A 21,718-nucleotide genomic window follows, 5' to 3' on the forward strand; every position below is an offset into this window, starting at 1 on the left:
TGATCTCCATGTATAAATACATCAGTGGTTCATATAGTGAACTCGGTGTAGACTCATTCCCCCTGAGGTCATCACAGAGGACAAGGGGGCGCTCTTTATGTCTGGAGGAAAAGAAATTTAATCTCCAAACACGGAAAGGTTTCTTCACAGTAAGAGCTGTGAGAATGTGGAATAGACTCCCTCAAGAGTTGGTTCTGGCCAGCTCAGTGGATTGCTGTAGGAAAGTCCTGGATCCTTTCTTAGATATACAGAATATAACTGAATATAACATTTATAGGGAAAGTTGATGCAGGGAGTATCCAATTGCCTCTCGGGGGATCAGGAAGGAATTTTTTCCCTGCAGGAGCAAATTGGATCATGCTTTGCTGGGCTTTTTTTTTTTTGCCTTCCTCTGGATCAACTGTGGGTGTAGAATTACAATTTTTTTTAATACATGGCAAGAAACGAGCAATGACAGCAATACATGATAAAGATAAAATGCAGGGACAAAAACTGGAGCCCAGTCTGCCTGTTATTTTTGTGTTTTGCTAAAAAAGTGTATGGATCCTGCTCACTGATTACAGAAAGGATCACTGTAAAAACCACACTAACCCGAGGCATCCAATCCGGATTCCCATCCTTACATTGGTGGTAAGCGAAGGAACGTTTTGCATAGGTGGTCAGTGCAGAAGGACTTCCTTAGATTGATGGCAGTTGGAAAGAAGAATGATCTTTACACTGTTGGTCCATTGGGTAAAGACATACTTATGGACTACTCAAAAGAATTCTGCAGTAAATGCATTGGAAGGAGCCCACAAAAGAAGTTACTGCACATAGAGAGGAGCAAGCTGTCAGAGAATGTAGTGTGGATGGTGGGGGAGGAGAGCTGTCAGAGAATGTAGTGTGGATGGTGGGGGGAGGAGAGCTGTCGGAGAATGTAGTGTGGATGGTGGAGGAGGGCTGTCAGTGAATGTAGTGTGGATGGTGGGGGGAGGAGAGCTGTCGGAGAATGTAGTGTGGATGGTGGGGGGAGGAGAGCTGACAGAGAATGTAGTGTGGATGGTGGGGGGAGGAGAGCTGTCGGAGAATGTAGTGTGGATGGTGGAGGAGAGCTGTCGGAGAATGTAGTGTGGATGGTGGGGGGAGGAGAGCTGTCTGAGAATGTAGCGTGGATGGTGGGGGGAGGAGAGCTGACAGAGAATGTAGTGTGGATGGTGGGGGGAGGAGAGCTGTCGGAGAATGTAGTGTGGATGGGGGGAGGAGATCTGTCGGAGAATGTAGTGTGGATGGTGGAGGAGAGCTGTCGGAGAATGTAGTGTGGATGGTGGGGGGAGGAGAGCTGTCAGAATGTAGTGTGGATGGTGGGGGAGGAGAGCTGTCAGAGAATGTAGTGTGGATGGTGGAGGAGAGCTGTCGGAGAATGTAGTGTGGATGGTGGGGGAGGAGAGCTGTCAGTGAATGTAGTGTGGATGGTGGGGGAGGAGATCTGTCGGAGAAAGTAGTGTGGATGGTGGGGGGAGGAGAGCTGTCAGAATGTAGTGTGGATGGTGGGGGGAGGAGAGCTGTCAGAATGTAGTGTGGATGGTGGGGGGAGGAGAGCTGTCAGAATGTAGTGTGGATGGTGGGGGGAGGAGAGCTGTCAGAATGTAGTGTGGATGGTGGGGGGAGGAGAGCTGTCAGAATGTAGTGTGGATGGTGGGGGGAGGAGAGCTGTTAGAGAATGTAGTGTGGATGGTGGGGGGAGGAGAGCTGTCAGAGAATGTAGTGTGGATGGTGGAGGAGAGCTGTCGGAGGATGTAGTGTGGATGGTGGGGGAGGAGAGCTGTTGGAGAATGTAGTGTGGATGGTGGGAGGAGAGCTAAGTGACACTTCTTAGCAGTAGTTCTCAGCCTCAGTCCTCATGTACACCCAAGAGTTCATATTCTGTCCTACTAACGGTTAGCTGACAGCTAGCTAAGAAAACTGACAGAAGCCGTGTTGTGTTTCATTCCAAAACTGAATTTACTTCTGTGAATAGTTCTGTAAAACTGCAATACAATCACATAAACTGACATTACAATATGTTTGTACTAAGGTCTCTCACAAGTGCAAACAGTGAACACATTTACTACAAACAACTACCTCCAAATCACATTAAATATATTTAAATGCAATCCAGATCTATACACTCACCGGCCACTTTATGAGGTACACCTGTTCCATTGCACGGTAACACAAATTGCTAATCAGCCAATCACATGGCAGCAACTCAATGCATTTAGGCATGTGGAGGAGGTGAAGACGACTTTCTGAATTTCAAACCAAAATGGGGAAGAAAGGGGATTTAACTGACTTTGAACATGGCATAGTTGTTGGGGCAAGACAGGCTGGTCTGAGTATTTCAAAAACTGCTGATTTTCTCGGATTATCCATCACAACCATCTCTAGGGTTTACAGAGAATGGTCCCAAAAAGAGAAAATATTCAGTGAGTGGCAGTTGTGTGGAGGAAAATGCCTTGATGTTGTCAGAGGAGAATGAGCAGACTGGTTGGAGATGATAGATAGGCAACATTAACTCATGTCAATATGGACCAAAATCAAAGGAGTGTTTCCAACACCTTGTTGAACCTATGCTCTCTTTAAGGCAGTTCTATAGGCAAAAGGGGGTCCAACCCAGGATTAGCAAGGTGGACCTAATAAAGTGACCGTTGAGTGTATATGACTTTGATAAACCCAATGAAAGAACTTACAGGGATATACAGTGGGGCAAAAAAGTATTTAGTCAGCCACCAATTGTGCACGTTCTCCCACTTAAAAAGATGAGAGAGGCCTGTAATTGGCATCATAGGTAGACCTCAACTATGAGAGACAAAATGAGAAAACAAATCCAGACAATCACATTGGCTGATTTGGAAAGAATTTATTTGCAAATTATGGTGGAAAATAAGTATTTGGTTAATATCAAAAGTTCATCTCAATACTTTGTTATATATTCTTTGTTGGCAATGACAGAGGTCAAACGTTTCCTGTAAGTCTTCACAAGGTTGGCACACACTATTGCTGGTATGTTGGCCCATTCCTCCATGCAGATCTCCTCTAGAGCAGTGATGTTTTGGGGCTGTCGCTGGGCAACACAGACTTTCAACTCCCTCCAAAGGTTTTCTATGGGGTTGAGATCTGGAGACTGGCTAGGCCACTCCAGGACCTTGAAATGCTTCTTACGAAGCCACTCTTTCATTGCCCGGGCAGTATGTTTGGGATCATTGTCATGTTGGAAGACCCAGCCACGTTTCATCTTCAATGCCCTTGCTGATGGAAGGAGGTTTGCACTCAAAATCTCACGATATATGGCCCCATTTATTCTGTCCTGTACATGGATCAGTCGTCCTGGCCCCTTTGTGGAGAAACAGCCCCAAAGCATGATGTTGCCACCCCCATGCTTCACAGTAGGTATGGTGTTCTTTGGATGCAACTCAGCATTCTCTCTCCTCCAAACACGACGAGTTGTGTTTCTACCAAACAGTTCTATTTTGGTTTCATCTGACCATATGACATTCTCCCAATCCTCTTCTGGATCATCCAAATGCTCTCTAGCAAACTTCAGATGGGCCCGGACATGTACTGGCTTAAGCAGGGGGACACATCTGGAACTGCAGGATCTGAGTCCCTGGCAGCGTTGTGTGTTACTGGTAGCCTTTGTTACGTTGGTCCCAGTTCTCTGCAGGTCATTCACTAGGTCCCCCCGTGTGGTCCTGGGATTTTTGCTCACCGTTGTGATCATTTTGACCCCACGGGGTGAGATCTTGCGTGGAGCCCCAGATCGAGGGAGATTATCAGTGGCCTTGTATGTCTTCCATTTTCTAATTATTGCTCCCACAGTTGATTTGTTCACACCAAGCTGATTGCCTATTGCAGATTCAGTCTTCCCAGCCTGGTGCAGGTCTACAATTTTGTTTCTGGTGTCCTTCGACAGCTCTTTTGTCTTCACCATAGTGGAGTTTGGAGTGTGACTGTTTGAGGTTGTGGACAGGTGTCTTTTATACTGATAACAAGTTCAAACAGGTGCCATTGATACAGGTAATGAGTGCAGGACAGAGGAGCCTCTTAAAGAAGAAGGTACAGGTCTGTGAGAGCCAGAAATCTTGCTTGTTTGTAGGTGACCAAATACTTATTTTCCACCATAATTTGCAAATAAATTCTTTCCAAATCAGCCAATGTGATTGTCTGGATTTTTTTTCTCATTTTGTCTCTCATAGTTGAGGTCTACCTATGATGCCAATTACAGGCCTCTCTCATCTTTTTAAGTGGGAGAACTTGCACAATTGGTGGCTGACTAAATACTTTTTTGCCCCACTGTATGTATCAAAGAGAGAAAGGAATCCTTCACTTCCTTCTGGAAGCTAAAGTGCAGTGGTAGGCGGGTAATATTTATTTTTAACAAGCATGAGACACTCCCTGTTCTTTATTGGCAAAAGTACAAAAAGAGTGCAATTGCAGTGAATGCCCAATAGAAGGCTCCCTACGCAACACAACATTGTGAATACAGAACAGTTTTTGTTTTGGGATTTTCCCTTAGATACACTATATTGCCGAAAGTATTGGGCCATCCCCAAACTCTTCCCACAAACTTGGGAGCATGAAATTGTCCAAAATGTTGCCTTAAGAGTTCCCTTCCCTGGAACTAGGGGGCCAAGCCCAATCCCTGAAAAACAACCCCCCACCATAATCCCCATAAACAACCCTCCACCAAACTTTACACTTGGCACAATGCAGTCAGGCAAGTACCGTTTTCCTGGCAACCGCCAAACCCAGACACATCCATCGGATTGCCAGATAGAAAAGCGTGATTGGTCACTCCAGAGAACACGTCTCCACTGCTCTAGAGTCCAGTGGCAGCGTGCTTTACACCACAGCATCCGACGCTTTGCATTGCACTTGGTGATGGAAGGCTTGGATGCAGCTGCTCGGCCATGGAAACTCAATCCATGAAGCTCTCTACACACTGTTGTTGGGCTCATCTGAAGGCCACACCAAGTTTGGAGGTCTTTAGCTATTGACTCTGCAGACAGTTGGTGACTTCTGCGCATCGTGCGCTTCAGCATGCACTGACCCCGCCCTGTCATGTGACGTGGCCTACCCTTGGTGGCTGAGTTGCTGTTGTTCCCAGTTGCTTCCACTTTGTTATAATCCCACTAACAGTTGAGCGTGGAATATTTAGTAGCCAGGAAATGTCACGGATGGACTTATTGCACAGGTGACCACCTATCACGGGACCACGCGTGGAGTCACTGAGCTCCTTAGAGCGACCCATTCTTTCACCAATGTTTGTAGAAGCAGTCTGCATGCCTAGGGGCTTTATTGTATACACCTGTGGCCATGGAGGGGATTGGAACACCTGAATCACATGATATGGAGGGGATTGGAACACCTGAATCACATGATTTGGAGGGGATTGGAACACTTAAATAATATGATTTGGAGGGGATTGGAACACTTGAATCATATGATTTGGAGGGTGGAGCCAATACGTTTGGCAATATAGTGTATAATAGAGGTCATGGATTTACAGCAGCTGTACAAGGTGAGGGAAATGCTGAAAACATGACCTGTTAGGGGTAATGGAGGACTGAAGTTGGGCCAAGTTCCATATGTATCCATGATTATGTAGCAGGGCATAGCTCCTGAATTATGAAATCAAGAGGGACACCCAAGGCAGAAGACAGCCTGAGGCCAAAAGTGGGCGTGCGTGTTACCTTGAATACTGGGTGTGGAATAATAGTCTCCACCTACTTGTGTATACACTACACACGTACGCCGTATTCCTGCTACTCACAAAATACTCTTTCATTACAGAGGAACCAATGAGAGTCTCGCAGACACATAAACACGCGACGCAAAGGAGGGAAAAAATATTTTATGGAAAAACATGGCAACTAACATTTTTCTGTGCAATTTTTGAAGGCGGTTCCAGGATCTGGCAGTTCATACTAATTGTAACCATTGCTGTGTTATCTCATCATATTCACATACTAAAAAAGGACGGGATTCCCCCTTTAATGACATCACTCTCAAGTTGGAGATCTTTTCCAATTGTATTCGGTGGAACAAAAATACAATTCATGGTGGGACAGAAAGAGCCTAATTGTATTGACCTAGGAAGTGATACTACAACTGGAGAGGAAGTGGGGTCAGGCGCAAACAGGAAGTGATATACAGACAGGAAGTAAGGTCACTTAGGAACAGGAAGTGATGTAGGGGTCTACAAAGGAAGTCTTGAGTGAGGTGAGAGAGAAGACGTCTGCTGTGTTGGTAGCAGAGGAGGTAATAAAATATTTTTTTTTTCCTGACGCCAACATGCTAGCACCAAGAAAGGAAAAGTACTTGATACAAGTTTCTGTTATATTTACAGCCAGTAACCCCCTGTCATGTACATCTTTTTCCTCCATAGTCACTGTGATGTCCGTCCTCTTCCTCCATAGTCACTGTGATGTCCGTCCTCTTCCAACATAGTCATGTACATCCTCTTCCTCCATAGTCACTGTGATGTCTGTCCTCTTCTTCCATTGTCATGTCTGTCCTCTTCCTCCATAGTCACTGTGATGTCTGTCCTCTTCCTCCATATTCATGTCTGTCCTCTTCCTCCATAGTCACTGTGACGTCCCTCCTCTTCCTCCATAGTCACTGTGACGTCCCTCCTCTTCCTCCATAGTCACCGCGATGTCCGCCCTCTTCCTCCATAGTCACCGTGATGTTCGTCCTCTTCCTCCATAGTCTCTGTGATATCTGGCCACTTCCTCCATAGTCACCATGACGTCCGTCCTCTTCTCCATAGTCACCGTGACGTCCTTCCTCTTCCTTCATAGTCTCTGTGACGTCCATCCTCTTCTTCAATAGTTACCGTGATGTCCGTCGTCTTCCTCCATAGTCTCTGTGACGTCCGTCCTCTTCCTCCGTAGTCTCAGTCCCATCCGTCCTCTTCCTCCGTAGTCACTGTGATGTCTGTCCTCTTCCTCCATAGTCACTGGGATGTTTTTTTTTCTCCAACAGTAGCTGATACACAGATATATGGATTCTATTATAAACATTACATAAATATAACCTAAATATAGATCCATGTATACGGACGGGCGATGTCTCCATAAATAGAACTTCTCACTAACTTAATAATAAAGTTACATAATAACACACACCATCCTAGGGTCACACCATTTACTTTTTGACGGAGGATTTACAATGAATCTCTATTAGTCTATGAGGTATAATAATCAGCAAAGCCACTATATGATCTTTCTACAGAGATCAGAGTCTTGGATGGATCACAGCAGTGAGGATGGAGGAGGAGCCGAGTCACCTGACTGAGAGGATATTAAACCTCACCCTGGAGATCATCTACCTGCTGACCGGAGAGGTGAGATGGATTCTGGGAGGTCACATGACATCACTCTTATCTCTATTAATAAAACACAGATCTGACCGGAGAGGTGAGGAGGATTCTGGGAGGTTACATGACATTTTTGTGGCTCTTTCAAAACAGAATTTTCCTCCAGTGAAGTCTGGTGACCATCTAACCATCACAGTGCTTCCACTTCATTCCCTGAAACCCAAGAGGAACACTGGCAAGAAGATTGTAGACATCGCCAACAAGATCATTGATCTGCTGACAGGAGAGGTGAGCGGTGCCGGGGATTCTGGGACATTCTCCAGTAACAGACAAGGAATGTGTCTGGATGGTGACTGTATCATTGTGTGTGTTAGGTTCCTATAAGGTGTCAGGATGTCACAATCTATGTGGACGATTATTTAAAAGGACACAAGGATCTCTACAAGGACGTCATGATGGACAATCAGCCACCCCTCACATCACCGGGTAAGAGGAGACTTTATTGTAAAGGAGAGAGCAGTACGGAGGGTCCACCTAGATCCCCCATCATCTGATAAACACATAGAAACAATGGATTCAGTCAGTGTGTGTGTTTCCTACAGATGGATCCAGTCATGGGAACCCACCAGAGAGATGTCCCCGTCCTCTGTATTCCCGGGATTCCACACAGGAAGATCACACCATCCTTCACCATCATCAGGTAGATGGATCCAGTAATGGGAACCCACCAGAGAGATGTCCCCGTCCTCTGTATTCCCGGGATTCCACACAGGAAGGTCCCACCATCTCACATAAGGTTATTTAATAAATAATTGCTGATACATTCATTTATACCTGTTCAGTTGCTATATTGTTACAGCTAATCTCATTATATGATATTTTCAGGGTATAAACCAGAGTGAGTGTAATAATGCTGTTAAGGAAGAGATTAAAGAGGAAGAGGAGGAAGTTGATATGATGGAGGAGTTTTCAGAAGGACACAAAGATTCCTTCAAGAACGTCATGATGGAGCTGTTCGATGATACAAACCCAACAGAGCGATGTCCCCGTCCTCTGTATTCCCGGGATTCCACACAGGATAATCACACCATCCCTCACCATCATCAGGTAGGTGGACTCGGTGATACTGAACTTTGTGAGATGACCTTCTTCAATGAATTCTCTTGCTTTAATGTTTTTTTTTTTTTTATATATGAAGTGCAGTATTTGTTGCCCCTCCCCGATCCCCATTTCCAGCTTCCTTATTGGGCATCCACCATTTTTCTTGTTTCTTTAAAATCAATATATGTCCCTTTTTCTGTGGGTCCAATCACATTGTAATGGCAACTTTGGGAATTCCAGGGAAACTCCAGACACGAACTTGAGGGAAAACAAGCTTTTTATTTACCAGCTGGTTGACCTAGCCCAGGGGTAGGCAACCTGAGAGCCACCTGATTACAAGTTCCTGTCAAGGTCCTACCTTTCCTCAGACCTTGTGCTGCTCCATGGGCTGGCATCCATCTTAGGTGTCTGCAAAGCATTGTTGGATCCTTTATGCTTTCAGCCCTCTGCGGTTCCTCCCCCAGGCTTATCACATATAAGTCTGCTGTCTGTGGCATTCGTGTCCTGTCTGTTGCACAACAGCAAGCTCCTGTTTAGCTACTCTTTGCATTCCTGGATACCGACTCGGCTCTGGCTAAGACTCCTGTTGGCTTCTGACCCCGGCTCTGGCGACCATTCTTCCTGGCTCCTGATCCCGGCTCTGGCGACGATTCTTCCTGGCTCCTGATCCCGGCTCTGGCGACGATTCTTCCTGGCTCTTGACCCCGGCTTTGGCTACGATTTCCGCTGTTGGACTTGCATAGACTCTTGTCTTATTTTTATATTAATAAACCTACCTTTAATTGCACCTCCTTGTGTGTCTGGCTCCTCGCTCCCTGACACTACACGAATGCCATGAATCCTGACGGTGCAGGTACGCCCCCGCTCCCTATGTTGGTTGCCAGACTTGATCAGCAGGATCTCTTGTTGGCTCAGTTCGCTCAGACATTGCAGACGCTGCTTGCACGCACAGCGCACCTTGCTCCTGGTGCTATTAGGCCGGTTGTCACTCCTGTGGTCGCTCCCGTTGTTGCACCTACCGCCGCATCTGGTGCCCAGAGGTATAACTGGTTCAGCCCCCCTTCCACAGCGCTTTGGGGGTGAACCGAGTCAGTATCGGGGTTTCCTTAACCAAGTGGGCATATATTTTGAATTGATACCCCACGCTTTTCCTACTGAGAGGTCAAAGGTGGGCTTCCTAATCTCGCTGTTCTCGGACAAGGCCTGGGCAAATCCCTTATGGGAGAACAATAACCCTGTGATTCACGAGTTTGCCGGTTTTGTTGCCTCCTTCTGTAGGGTATTCGATGTGCCTGCTCGCTCCGCCTCTGCTGCTAAGCTGCTCATGTCCATGCATCAGGGTTCACGAACCATTGCCGAGTACGCCATAGAATTTCGTACCGTGGCGGCAGAGGTGGGTTGGAACAATGAGGCTCTGGTGGCTGCTTTCTCTCATGGTCTCTCAGATGCGTTGAAGGACGAGATTGTAGCCAAAGAAATGCCTGTGGTGCTCGAAGCACTCTTTTCCTTCCTAATCCTGATTGACACCAGGCTCAGGGAGAGGCCTTCACTTAAGGAGCGTCTGCGGAGGCCTCCTAACCGATTGGCGCCTACGTTTTCTGTCCCACCCGTTCCTCCCTCTCCTCCCACGCCTCCTGGGGATGGCCTGTCTTGCGGTGAGCCCATGCAGCTGGGGTTTGCTCGCCTTTCCGAGGGGGAGCGGGCCTCTCGGTGTCAAGAGAGTCGCTGCCTGTACTGTGGTCTCGGTGGGCATTTTCGGCAGTCCTGTCTGGTCCGTCCGGGAAATGCTCGCACCTGAGATCCTGTCTGGGCAGATCTTGGGTGGAGTTTCCTCGTCCCCGGTTTTCCGCAAAGATAAACCGCTAATCACCGTTGTCCTCTCTTGGGCGGAAGGCTCGGTGACGGCCCAGGCGTTCGTAGACTCTGGTGCTGGCGGGTTGTTTATGGACAGTTCGTTGCTGCCCAGTACTCCATTCCTCTGCAGGCTCCAGTTACTCCATTGGTCCTCGAGGTGATAGATGGCAGGCCCCTGCAACCGCCGCAGGTTAGCCACGAGACCCTGCCGGTGGAAGTAGCTATTGGGGCTGTTCACAGAGAGTTGGCCTGTTTCCAGATAATTTCTTCCCCGCACTACTCCGTGGTTTTGGGATATCCCTGGCTTCAGAAGCACAATCCGATCTTTAATCGGCGGTCGGCCGAGATTCTCTCGTGGTCTCCACAGTGTGGGGCCAGTTGCATCCGTGGACCTGTTAAGGTGTTGTGTGCCTCCTCGGACTCTGTGTTGCCCGCTGACTATGGGGAGTACCTGGACGTGTTTGACAAGGTGTGCGCCGGTGCTCTGCCTCCTCATCGTCCATACGATTGTGCCATAACCTTACAACTTGGTGCCACTCCTCCGCGTGGCAGGGTGTATCCTCTTTCGGTTGCAGAGAATCAGGCCATGGAGGAGTACTTTGCGGATGCGCTTTCCCGGGGGCACATTCGCAAGTCTACTTCTCCAGCAGGAGCTGGCTTTTTCTTCGTGAAAAAGAAGGGCGGTGAATTGAGGCCTTGCATTGATTTTAGGGGTCTCAATCGAATCACGATTAAGAATGCTTACCCAATTCCGTTGATAACCGAGTTTTTCGACCGCCTCAAGGGAGCAACGGTCTTTACTAAACTCGACCTTAGGGCTGCGTACAACCTCGTACGGATCAAGGAGGGCGACGAGTGCAAGACCGCGGTCAACACCAGAACTGGCCACTATGAGTCCCTGGTTATGCCCTTCGGGTTGTGTACCACGCCCGCGGTCTTTCAGGAGTTCATTAATGATGTCTTTCGTGACTTGTTGCAGCAGTGCGTGGTGGTTTACTTGGACGACATCCTGGTTTACTCTGCGTCCATGGAGTCTCATATCCAGGATGTTAAGCGAGTGCTGCAACGATTACGTGAGAACGAGCTTTTCTGTAAGCTCGAGAAGTCTGAATTTCACCGATCCGAGGTTGCCTTTTTGGGCTACATCATTTCCGCTGTGGGATTTTCCATGGACCCTCATAAGGTTTCGGCGGTTCTGCAGTGGCCTTGTCCCAGTGGCCTTCTGTCCATTCAGCGTTTTTTGGGATTCGCCAACTATTATCGGAAGTTTATCAGGAACTTCTCCACGCTGGCCAAGCCTCTCTCAGATCTGACCAGGAAGGGCAGTAATCCCCACGAGTGGTCATTCGAGGCCATCTTCACTTTCGAAGCTCTGAAATCCGCCTTCGCTTCGGCTCCGATACTGTCTCATCCCAATCCTGGGTTGCCTTTTGTCCTCGAGGTTGATGCATGTGAGACGGGAGTAGGCGCCCTCCTGTCTCAGCGTCGGTCGCCCGATGGACCCCTACTTCCCTGTGGGTTCTACTCCAGGAAGCTTTCCTCCGCAGAATGGAACTACCAGATTGGACACAGGGAGTTGTTGGCCATTATTCAGGCTCTCAAGGAATGGAGGCACCTGCTCGAGGGTTGTGCGGTTCCGGTTCTCATTCTCACTGACCACAAGAACCTGACGTATCTCTCAGAAGCTAAGAGGTTGACGCCCCGTCAGCCCAGATGGGCTCTGTTCTTGTCGCGTTTTAACTATGTGGTCTCCTATTTGCCTGGCTCCAAGAATGTCATTGTGGGATCCTTTATGCTTTCAGCCCTCTGCGGCTCCTCTCCCAGGAGGTGGAGGCTTATCACATATAAGTCTGCTGTTTGTGGCTGTCCATTGCATTCGTGTCCTGTCTGTTGCACAACAGCAAGCTCCTGTTTAGCTACTCATTGCTTTCCTGGATACCGACTCGGCGTTGGCTAAAACTCCTCCTGGCTCTGACCCCGGCTCTGGCGACCATTCTTCCTGGCTCCTGATCCCGGCTCTGGCGACCATTCTTCCTGGCTCGTGATCCCGGCTCTGGCGATGATTCTTCCTGGCTCTTGACCCCGGCTTTGGCTACGATTTCCGCTGTTGGACTTGCATAGACTCTTGTCTTATTTTTATATTAATAAACCTACCTTTAATTGCACCTCCTTGTGTGTCTGGCTCCTCGCTCCCTGACAGTTCCATCATAGCTGTAACTGTCAGTTTTGTAATCTTTGCAATGCCTCATGGGAAATGTAGTTCCACAACAGCTAGAGAGCTGCAGGTTGCCTACCCCTGACCTAGCCAGACTTTTGTCTGCTAGCTAAGTGCCTTGAAAAGCATCATACATGGTGTACATATCAACAATTATGTCACAATGCATATATTTCCTCTTTACGTTTTGTACCTTCAAAACACATTCTGAGCAGTTCAGGACATAGCCTTTGCTGTTTCACATTTAGATAAAATATCACCAACTGAAAGTGAAGGTGTCAGCTGCTAGACTGGAACACATTGTTCCACAGGAAATGAGGGGGAGGAAGTGATCTGATCACCTGGTTCTGCAAACAGATGCTTTTAAAAATGTTAAAGTTTAAAGGGGAACTCTGCAATATTTGGGTGCTGCCACAACATGACATCATAGGTCCTCTTCTTGTGTGCCTACAATTGTGGTCACAGGTTGAATGACATGTTGCTGTTCTATGCCGTTGTGATTCCGAGCCAGTGTGATGATGCACCCCCCATGGGTTGGATCTATGCCCCCATCCCCCCCCCTCGAATTCCCAGGAAATGACAGTGTAATATGTTCTGAACAAAGCAGGACAGTAGACCTACAGATCTTGTCTGTGATTGGACAGTTAAAACCCAACTCCAGGAACACTTAAAGATTATCTCCTGCAGTGAGACTGTAGCAGTGCCGCAAGTCTTATGTGCTTGCTTATGTCTATGGGATATAGAATAGAAGATCTACTTAACCAATACCCAGTCCATAGCCCTGCATTGGATGTAATGACGCCAAGGGACAGTCCACCACTGAAATGTGGGGGGAGCAAGCATGTTACGGCAATGAGACGCTCAGCCGCAGTAAGACATTTGAATGTTGTAAACATTTCAAAGATGGCCGTCCGTCAGTGATGATACTGGCCATGGCGGTTCCCAGCCCACAGCAGTCATTCCCGTGAACCTTCAGCGCGTGGAGCTCCTGATCCTGGATCATCGACCCATAACCTGTCATGAAATCGCTCAAGAGATTAATCTTTCTGCGGGAACGGTGAACACAACAATGAAGAGGTGAAGCCGGCTGTCCTAGGATGGTTCGGGGGTCCTGACAAATCTTTCAATGTCGAAGTTTTCCAGGCACGAGTTAAACGCTGGGATAAGTGTGTAAATGTAGCAGGGGAGGATGTCGAAAAATAGATGCAGTTTTCGCTCCTTTTGAAATTTGTTCTTTTATTATATAAACTCAAAAGAACGCCCCCTTGTACTATACACCATCACTGGTGGGGAAGGGGTTAACATTTTGGGGTAATCATTAGTTAAGTGTGTTCCTAACAAGTGTTAATTTGTGTAACGTGTGCTGCTTTTTACTACAAAAAATAAAAAATCTTTGTTTCTTCTCCCTGCTTTGCAGGGAGAAGAAACAGAGAGGTCGTCCCCTCTGCACAGAGCCCTGTGTTGATTGTCAGCACAGGGCTGTGGGCTGTGATTGGACACCGCCCCATCAGCTGGTCCCGCAGAGCTCCACTGATTTGTGTCTTTTTTTTTTTTTTTTTTTAGAAACCTGAAAGTTAATAGACATTTTCTATTATTTTGGGGTTTAGGGTGAAGAACGGATTAATATAAAAGTTGAGGTTAAAGAGGAAGAAGAGGAGACGTATGTGGAGGGGGATCAGCCGTCTGCGGAGGAGGTCGGGATGATTATGAAGATTGAACAGGAAGAAATGTCTCCACCTATCCACACAGGTAAGTAGCGGACACTATGGAAATAACGGGTCGCAATATCATTTTACAGCTGAGTAGAAGGTTTGTAGTTCATGAAAAAATGTTTGATAATTAGTAGATCTTCCCATCGTCCAATTCCACATCCTCACAGTATGCCTCTATCTCCAGGGATGTGAGTCTTATGCTGATTTTCGCACCGTTAGTGGGTTAATTGGTCGGCAGTTTTTCCGGCTTTTTGCACATTTTTTTTATTGGGCGTGTTGGAAAATTTGTGGCCGATTTTGACTATGGGCCGATTTTCCCGGCAATGATGGCAAATCGGCCAATCGTTTTATTGATAAAAAATCTGCGCATGAGCTGTGACCTGCAAGAAGAAGAAAGGAGGAGAAGGCAGAAGAAGGAGGAGAAGGCAGAAGAAGAAAGGAGGAGAAGGCAGAAGAAGAAAGGAGGAGAAGGCAGAAGAAGGTGGAGAAGGCAGAAGAAGGAAGAAGAAGCAGGAGGAGGAAGAAGAAGAAGAGGAAGGAGAAAGAAGAGGAAAGAGGAGGAAGAAGAAGGAGAAGGAAGAAGAAGAAGGGAGAAGAAGAAAGAAGAACTCCAGTCCGCTATTATATTTTACATGAAAGTATTGCGGTTGCAACAATGTATCCATTTGTATCCGAATAAAAACATCTGTATCCAAAATGGATACAAGTGGATACATTGTTGCAACCGCAAGACTTTTCATATAAAATATAATAGCGGAGTTCTCTGCAAGGGACAGAAGTAATTATGGGGTGAAATGCCGTCCATAGACAGGGCGAAAATCGGCCAATTTATTTAGCGTTGGTGGTAACGACGGCCGATCAAATGGCCGATTTTTTTTTTTTTTAGAACAGCTGGTTTTCAACCCGTCTATGGCCTGCTTTAGATTCGTACACAGAAGCCACTTATTCGTTTTATAATTGAATATCCTACAGGTAATTTATCCTGACGGTGGGAAGTAAGAAACTGAAACCTTGGAAGAGTATAAGGATTGTAATATAAGGAAAGTTCGATCATTATCAGATCTTCACGCAGTATACCCCGGCCGTGGGCCCGCCATGCAACAAGGGTTTCATTATCAGTTTTACTCCCTTCTATTCACTTCTAGTAATATCCAAACCGAGTTTGTCCATACAATAAAGATTTGAAACTTTGTATAAAAATCAAAATGTATATTTAACCTTTTTACTGCTACTGCCATATTTCTTAGAGTTGTGGTAGCAAGGGGGGGAGGGGGTTTTATACACACACCCAGCGGCTTTCTATTGAAAGTGTTCAAACAGCTGTACATTCCGGGTTTTGGTGACATTTTCCCTGGCCGCAAGGGCAATCTGCACTCCATTAGCTTCACCGTCCCCTACCCATCAGGGGTAGTGGACGGTGTCATAAAGGTGCACCCAAGCACTTTTCCCCTTACAATGGGGCTGTGCCCGCACGGCATAGGTCAACTGCCTGTTTTTGTCTAGAGGTTCAGGTAGCAGAGATATGCTTACCTAATCTGCCAATTCTAAAAAATATGTAGCAGAATACAAATGAGGAGGAGATACTGGACACCATATGAAAGGTCCATCTCCATTCCTCAATAGAACGTCATGTTCCCAACAAATGAGGAGATACTGGACACCATATGAAAGGTCCATCTCCATTCCTCAATATAACGTCATGTTCCCAACAAATGAGGAGGAGATACTGGACACCATATGAAAGGTCCATCTCCATTCCTCAATATAACGTCATGTTCCCAACAAATGAGGAGGAGATACTGGACACCATATGAAAGGTCCATCTCCATTCCTCAATATAACGTCATGTTATCAACAAATGAGGAGGAGATACTGAACACCATATGAAAGGTCCATCTCCATTCCCCAATATAATGTCATGTCCCCAACAAATGAGGAGGAGATACCGGACACCATATGAAAGGTCCATCTCCATTCCTCAAAATAACGTCATGTTCCCAACAAATGAGGAGGAGATACTGGACACCATATGAAAGGCCCATCTCCATTCCTCAATATAATGTCATGTTAAGCATTTCCACTTATTCCTCTGACGGGGGGAGGAGCTAAATCTCCAGTTATTTGTGAATTCTGAGGTTTCTTCCATTTCTCTCCATCAGATGGCGCTGATGTCAGGAATTCCTCGGAGAGAAGTCTTCTATTTGCTGATTGGAAGTCAGAAGATAATGCCATCACACAGGATTCTGCAGGAGTGAATCCAAATACACCCAATATTCATCACAGACCTTCCTGTCCGGAGACATCAAAGGATCCCTCTGATCAGGGGGAATCTTCTGACCAATCACATACTAGGAGTGCAAATGTCCATTTAGGATCTCACACTGCAGATAGACCAACAGATCCATCTAATCCCGAGGAATCTTCCGCACCCCATGAAGGAGCTCACCGAGGGGACAATCTGTGCTCATGTTCAGAGTGCGGGAAATGTTTCACTCGGAAAGGAGCACTTATTTTACACCAGAGAATTCACACGGGTGAGCGTACTTTCCCTCGTTCAGAGCGCAGCAAATGTTTTAAACGTAAGGGCACTCTTCGTACACACTACAGAATTCACACAGGTGAGCGTCCCTATTTATGTTCAGAGTGCGGGAAATCTTTCCTTTCTAAAGGAGAGCTTGTTAGGCACCAGAGATTCCACATGGGTGAGCGTCCATATTCATGTTCAGAGTGCAGGAAATCTTTCATTTTCAAAGGAGACCTTGTTAAACACCAGAGAACTCACACAGGTGATCGTCCTTATTCATGTTCAGAGTGTGGGAAATCGTTCACTGAGAAAAGGACACTTCTTATACACCAGAGAGTTCACACGGGTGAGCGTCCCTATTCATGTTCAGAGTGCAGGAAAACTTTCACTGAGAAAAAGATACTTCTTGTACACCAGAGAATTCACACAGGTGAGCGTCCTTATGTATGTTCAGAGTGCGGGAAATGTTTCACTCAAAAAGGAAGCCTTGTTGAACATCAGCGAATTCACACAGGTGAGCGTCCCTATTCATGTTCAGAGTGTGGGAAATCTTTCACTTCGAATGGAAGCCTTTTGCAACACCAGAGACGTCACATGGGAGAGCGTCCTTATTCATGTTCAGAATGCGGGAAATCTTTCACTCTAAAAGGAGTCCTCGTTAAACATCAGAGAAGACACACAGGTGAGCGTCCTTATTCATGTCCAGAGAGCGGGGAAGATAATCTTGTGAAACACCCGAAAATTCACACGGACGAGCGTCCCTATTTATGTTCGGAGTGCGGGAAATCCTTCACTTCGAAAGGAAGCCTTGTGCAACACCAGAGAAGTCACACGGGTGAGTGTCCCTTTTCATGTTTAGAGTGCGGGAAATCTTTCAGACTGAAAGGAAACCTTGTTATACACAAGAGAATTCACACGGGGGAGCGTCCTTATTCATGCATGGAGTGCGGGAAATCCTTCACGCAGAAAGGACACCTTGTTAAGCATCAGCAAAGGCACGCCGCACAGCTCACCCAGAGGATTCACACGGGCGAGCATCCTTATTCATGTGCTGAGTGCGGGAAATCGTTCACTCAAAAACGAAACCTTGTTAGGCATCAGAGAAGACACGTCACTCAATGCGTTCAGATTGCGGGAAATGTTTCACAGATAAAAGAAGTCTGATTGGACATCAGAGCGACCCCCCCCCCCCTTTTTTTTTTCTAACTAATAGAACTGATTAGTCCATAGAACATCTGTTGGAAGGAAATGTTTAGTTTATAACGGCAGTGCATCCTGGAAAAAGTGATAATAAATGAATAGGTGGCCTTTGATTGGCCGAGTCTTCTTCTGGCTTCTTGTATTTTTTGGAAACTCCAGTGGTGGGTGGGATGTTCCTGATACAATTTCTGCCCCCCCCCCCAGTTTGTATCCCCATTTATCTTCTTTTCATTGTGCATACTTTAACCCCTCCAGTGCATCCCCCCCCCCTTCCTGACCAGGCCATTTGTTGCGATACGGTGCTGCGTCACTTTCCCTGACCAGTGCGCGGTCATGCCACGCCGCACCCAAATGGAATGTACGTCCTTCCCCCCCCCCCCCCCCACAAATGGATCTATCTTTCGCTGGTATTTGATCGCCTCTGCGGTGGTAGAACTACCAGGGTCACAAAGGTCGTACTTGTGAACGGGCCCTGGCCTATTACCTCTGGGCTTGGAGGGAAGGGCCCCAGCCAGGGGGGCCCTAAATGGTTTCTCACAATGGGGTCCTGGGGTTTCTAGTTACTCCACTGATTCAGACCTTGTCACTTTCCTCATTAGAACCCTGCAAGTGCTGCAGCTAATTAATGGTAAAAAAAAAATACATAAAAAAACTACTGACACCAGTGGTGGAACTACCAGGGTCACAAAAGTCGTTCTTGCGACGGTCCTGGCGTTTTACCACCGGGCTTGGAGTGAAGGGGCCCTTCATGGTTTCTCCCAATGGGGTCCTGAAGTTTCTAGTTAAGCCGCTGATTCAGCCCCCTTCACTTTCCTCATTAGAACCCTGCAAGTGCTGCAGCTAAATAAATGGTAAAAATGGGGGGGGGATAGAGCACACTGCTTTCCTTTTTTATTAATTTTTTTTATGCCTAGTATTGTTTTTGCAAGACCTGGTTCTAGTGGACCCAATTTAAGTTATCCAGCAAATATAAAGAACTGCTTGAAACCAGCGCCCCCTAGGTGAATGAACAGGGGTCCTTTTACTGTCCCCACCAGCTTCCCACCTTTTTCTTTCCATCCTCCACCCCTACTCTATGCCTCCTTTTTTTTTTTCTCCTCATCCATTATTATTATTATACTGGACTTATATAGAGCCAACAGTTTGCTCAGCGCTGTACAAAATGAAGGCCGACATTACAGTTACAATACAATTTGGTACAAGAGGAAACAGAGGGCCCTGATCCTGGGAGCTTACAATCTAGAAGGAAGGGTGGAGTGATAAAAAAGGTAATAGCTGTGGGGGGATGGGGGGATGGGCTGATGGAGGAAATAAATGGCAGTTTACTAGGTAGAAGCAGGATAGACTTCTTTAAAGAGAAAGGTTTTCAGGGATCGTCTAAAGGTGGATAGATTAGGAGACAGCCGGACAGATTGGGGTAGGGAGTTCCATACGATGGGAGAAGCTCAGAAAAAGTCCTGGAGGCGAGCATGGAAGGAGGTGACATGGGAACTAGAGAGCAGAAGGTCTTGGGAGGGAGGAATGAAGAGAGCGGTTTGGTTGATATTTTGAGACCAGGTTGGTGATGTAGCTGGGGGAAGAGTTGTGGATGGCTTTGTAAGTTGTTAGTATTTTGAATTTTATTCGTTGGGCGAGTGGAAGCCGGTGGAGGACACTGAGTGGAGGGATTGGCAGAGGGGTGGAGGACACTGAGTGGAAGCCATTGGAGGGATTGGCAGAGAGGGGTGGAGGACACTGAATGGGGGTCAGTGGAGGGATTGGCAGAGAGTCATGGAGGACATTGAGTGGAGGCCGGTGAAGGGATTGGCAGAGAGGGATGGAGGACACTGAAAGGAGGTCAGTGGAGGGATTGGCAGAGAGGGGTGGAGGACACTGAGTGGAGGCCAGTGGAGGGATTGGCAGGGAGGGGTGGAAGACACTGAATGGAGGCCATTGGATGGATTGACAGAGAGGGGTGGAGGATACTGAGTGGAGGGATTGGCAGAGAGGGGTGGAGGACACTGAGTGGAGAGATTGGCAGAGAGGGGTGGAGGACACTGAGTGGAGAGATTGGCAGAGAGGGGTGGAGGGATTGGCAGAGAGGGGTGGAGGACACGGAGTGGAGGGATTGGCAGAGAGGGGTGGAGGACACTGAGTAGAGACCAGTTGAGGGTTAGTCTATGTAAAGGTAAGCCAACGAGGAGGGAGTTGCAGGAACAAGCATTGCACATGCCCGCAGGGCCGCGTTGCGGCGCGATCTGTCACCGGCCGTGTCTGATGACAGATCTGAGTACCGACCCCGTTGCCGGTACCATGTGACCTGCTGTGACCAATCACAGCAGGTCACATGACAGTTGTATACAATGGATGGCTTCCTTTCATGCTATCCATTTTATACAAGTGTGTCTAGCTGTGAATGGTCACAGCGATCACATGCACAAGCTGGGCCAATCACAGCCCAGCTGTGTCGTGATTAGCCATGGCCAAATCATAGCTAAGCACAAAGAAAAAATGAATCAATTTCATTCAGATAAATGCTTGCTTAGAGCAACGTAATTCTTTGCTATAAGCAAATTGTGTAAAAAAAATAAATACTTATCACTTCCCCAAAGTAGTACAATGTTACTATGGTAATATTATACTACTTTGGTCATAGTGAAATATGAAAAAAATCTTAAAAAAAGAGAAAAAAATGTGTCACCAGTCAGTGTCCCTGATCACCACCACATCAGTTATATGATGACACTGTGCTGCACTGGTGACAGTATGCAAAAAAAAAAAAATAGCGAAAATCATTTTTTTAATTTCTTCATTTTCCGAAAAATTATGACAAAAAAATAACAACTTCAAAAAACTCTCCATGCCTCTTATGAAGTATGTCAGACTGTCTACTTTGCAAAAAGGGGTAATTTGGGGGATATCTGTACTGTTCTGACATTTGGGGGATATCTGTACCGTTCTGACATTTGGGGGATATCTGTACCGTCCTGACATTTGGGGGATATCTGTACCGTCCTGACATTTGGGGGATATTTGTACCGTTCTGACATTTAGGGGGTATCTGTACCGTCTTGGCATTTGGGGGATATCTGTACCGTGCTGACATTTGGGGGATATCTGTACCGTCCTGACATTTGGGGGATATCGTTATTAATATACAGTATTTATACAGCGCCAAAAGGGTTTGCTCAGCGCTGTACATTTTAGTTGGGGACAGTACGTGAGACAATACAGTAACAAACAAAATACAAGGGGTTCGAGGGCCCTGCTCTTTCTAGTTTACAATCTAGGAGGGAGGGGATAGTGGCACAGGAGTAAGTGGCTGTGGGGGATGGAGTGGTAGGAGGCGTGGAGGAGATCGGCTGTTAGGTAAGGGCGGGGTAGGCTTCCCTGAAGAGATGGGTTTTCAGGGTGCGCCTAAAGGTGAGGAGGGAAGGTGACAGTCTGATGGATTGGGGTAGTGAGTTCCAGAGGATGGGGGAAGTCCTGGAGAAGTCCTGCAGTCGGGAGTGGGAGGTGGAGACCAGGGAGCTAGAAAGTAGGAGGTCTTGTGAGGAGCGAAGAGTACGGGTTGGGTGGTATTTGGGTATCAGGTCGGTGAGGTAGTTTGGGGCAGCATTATGAATGGCTTTGTATGTCAGTGTTAGTAGTTTGAATTTGATGCATTGGGCAATCGGAAGCCAATGGAGGGAGTGGCGGATACGGAGCGGCTGGTAAGGTGGATGAGTCTGGCCGCTGAGTTCAGGATAGACTGAAGCGGGGATAGTCTGTGATGAGGTAGGCCGGTGAGGAGT

The 21,718-nt window shown here is 47.0% G+C and overlaps 1 protein-coding gene across 1 annotated transcript; it reads left to right on the top strand.

The window, feature by feature from the left end:
- Window positions 1–6,185: 6,185 nt before the first annotated feature.
- On the top strand, window positions 6,186–18,071 carry LOC149453385 (uncharacterized). Its single transcript, XM_089688273.1, has 8 exons — window positions 6,186–6,279; window positions 7,255–7,366; window positions 7,493–7,627; window positions 7,714–7,825; window positions 7,942–8,135; window positions 8,225–8,446; window positions 14,117–14,258; window positions 16,381–18,071. Exons 2-8 carry the CDS (start codon window positions 7,289–7,291, stop codon window positions 17,907–17,909), a joined length of 2,412 nt encoding a protein of 803 aa, XP_089544399.1. The 5' UTR covers window positions 6,186–6,279; window positions 7,255–7,288; the 3' UTR covers window positions 17,910–18,071.
- The last annotated feature ends 3,647 nt before the right edge of the window (window positions 18,072–21,718 follow it).

Source organism: Staurois parvus, unplaced genomic scaffold (genome assembly GCF_062004578.1).
Source record: "Staurois parvus isolate SC_StPar_1 unplaced genomic scaffold, SC_StPar_1.0 ptg000449l, whole genome shotgun sequence".
NCBI classification, from domain to species: Eukaryota; Metazoa; Chordata; class Amphibia; order Anura; family Ranidae; genus Staurois; species Staurois parvus.

What these genes read in the sequence shown, in the direction of transcription:
- LOC149453385 (XM_089688273.1), top strand. Translation starts at nt 7,289, where the DNA reads ATGGAGGAGGAGCCGAGTCACCTGACTGAGAGGATATTAAACCTCACC. An exon ending in CCATCCCTCACCATCATCAG is followed by an intron (nt 8,447 to 14,116) that starts GTAGGTGGACTC and finishes TTTGGGGTTTAG; the next exon opens with GGTGAAGAACGGATTAATAT. An exon ending in GTCTCCACCTATCCACACAG is followed by an intron (nt 14,259 to 16,380) that starts GTAAGTAGCGGA and finishes TCTCTCCATCAG; the next exon opens with ATGGCGCTGATGTCAGGAAT.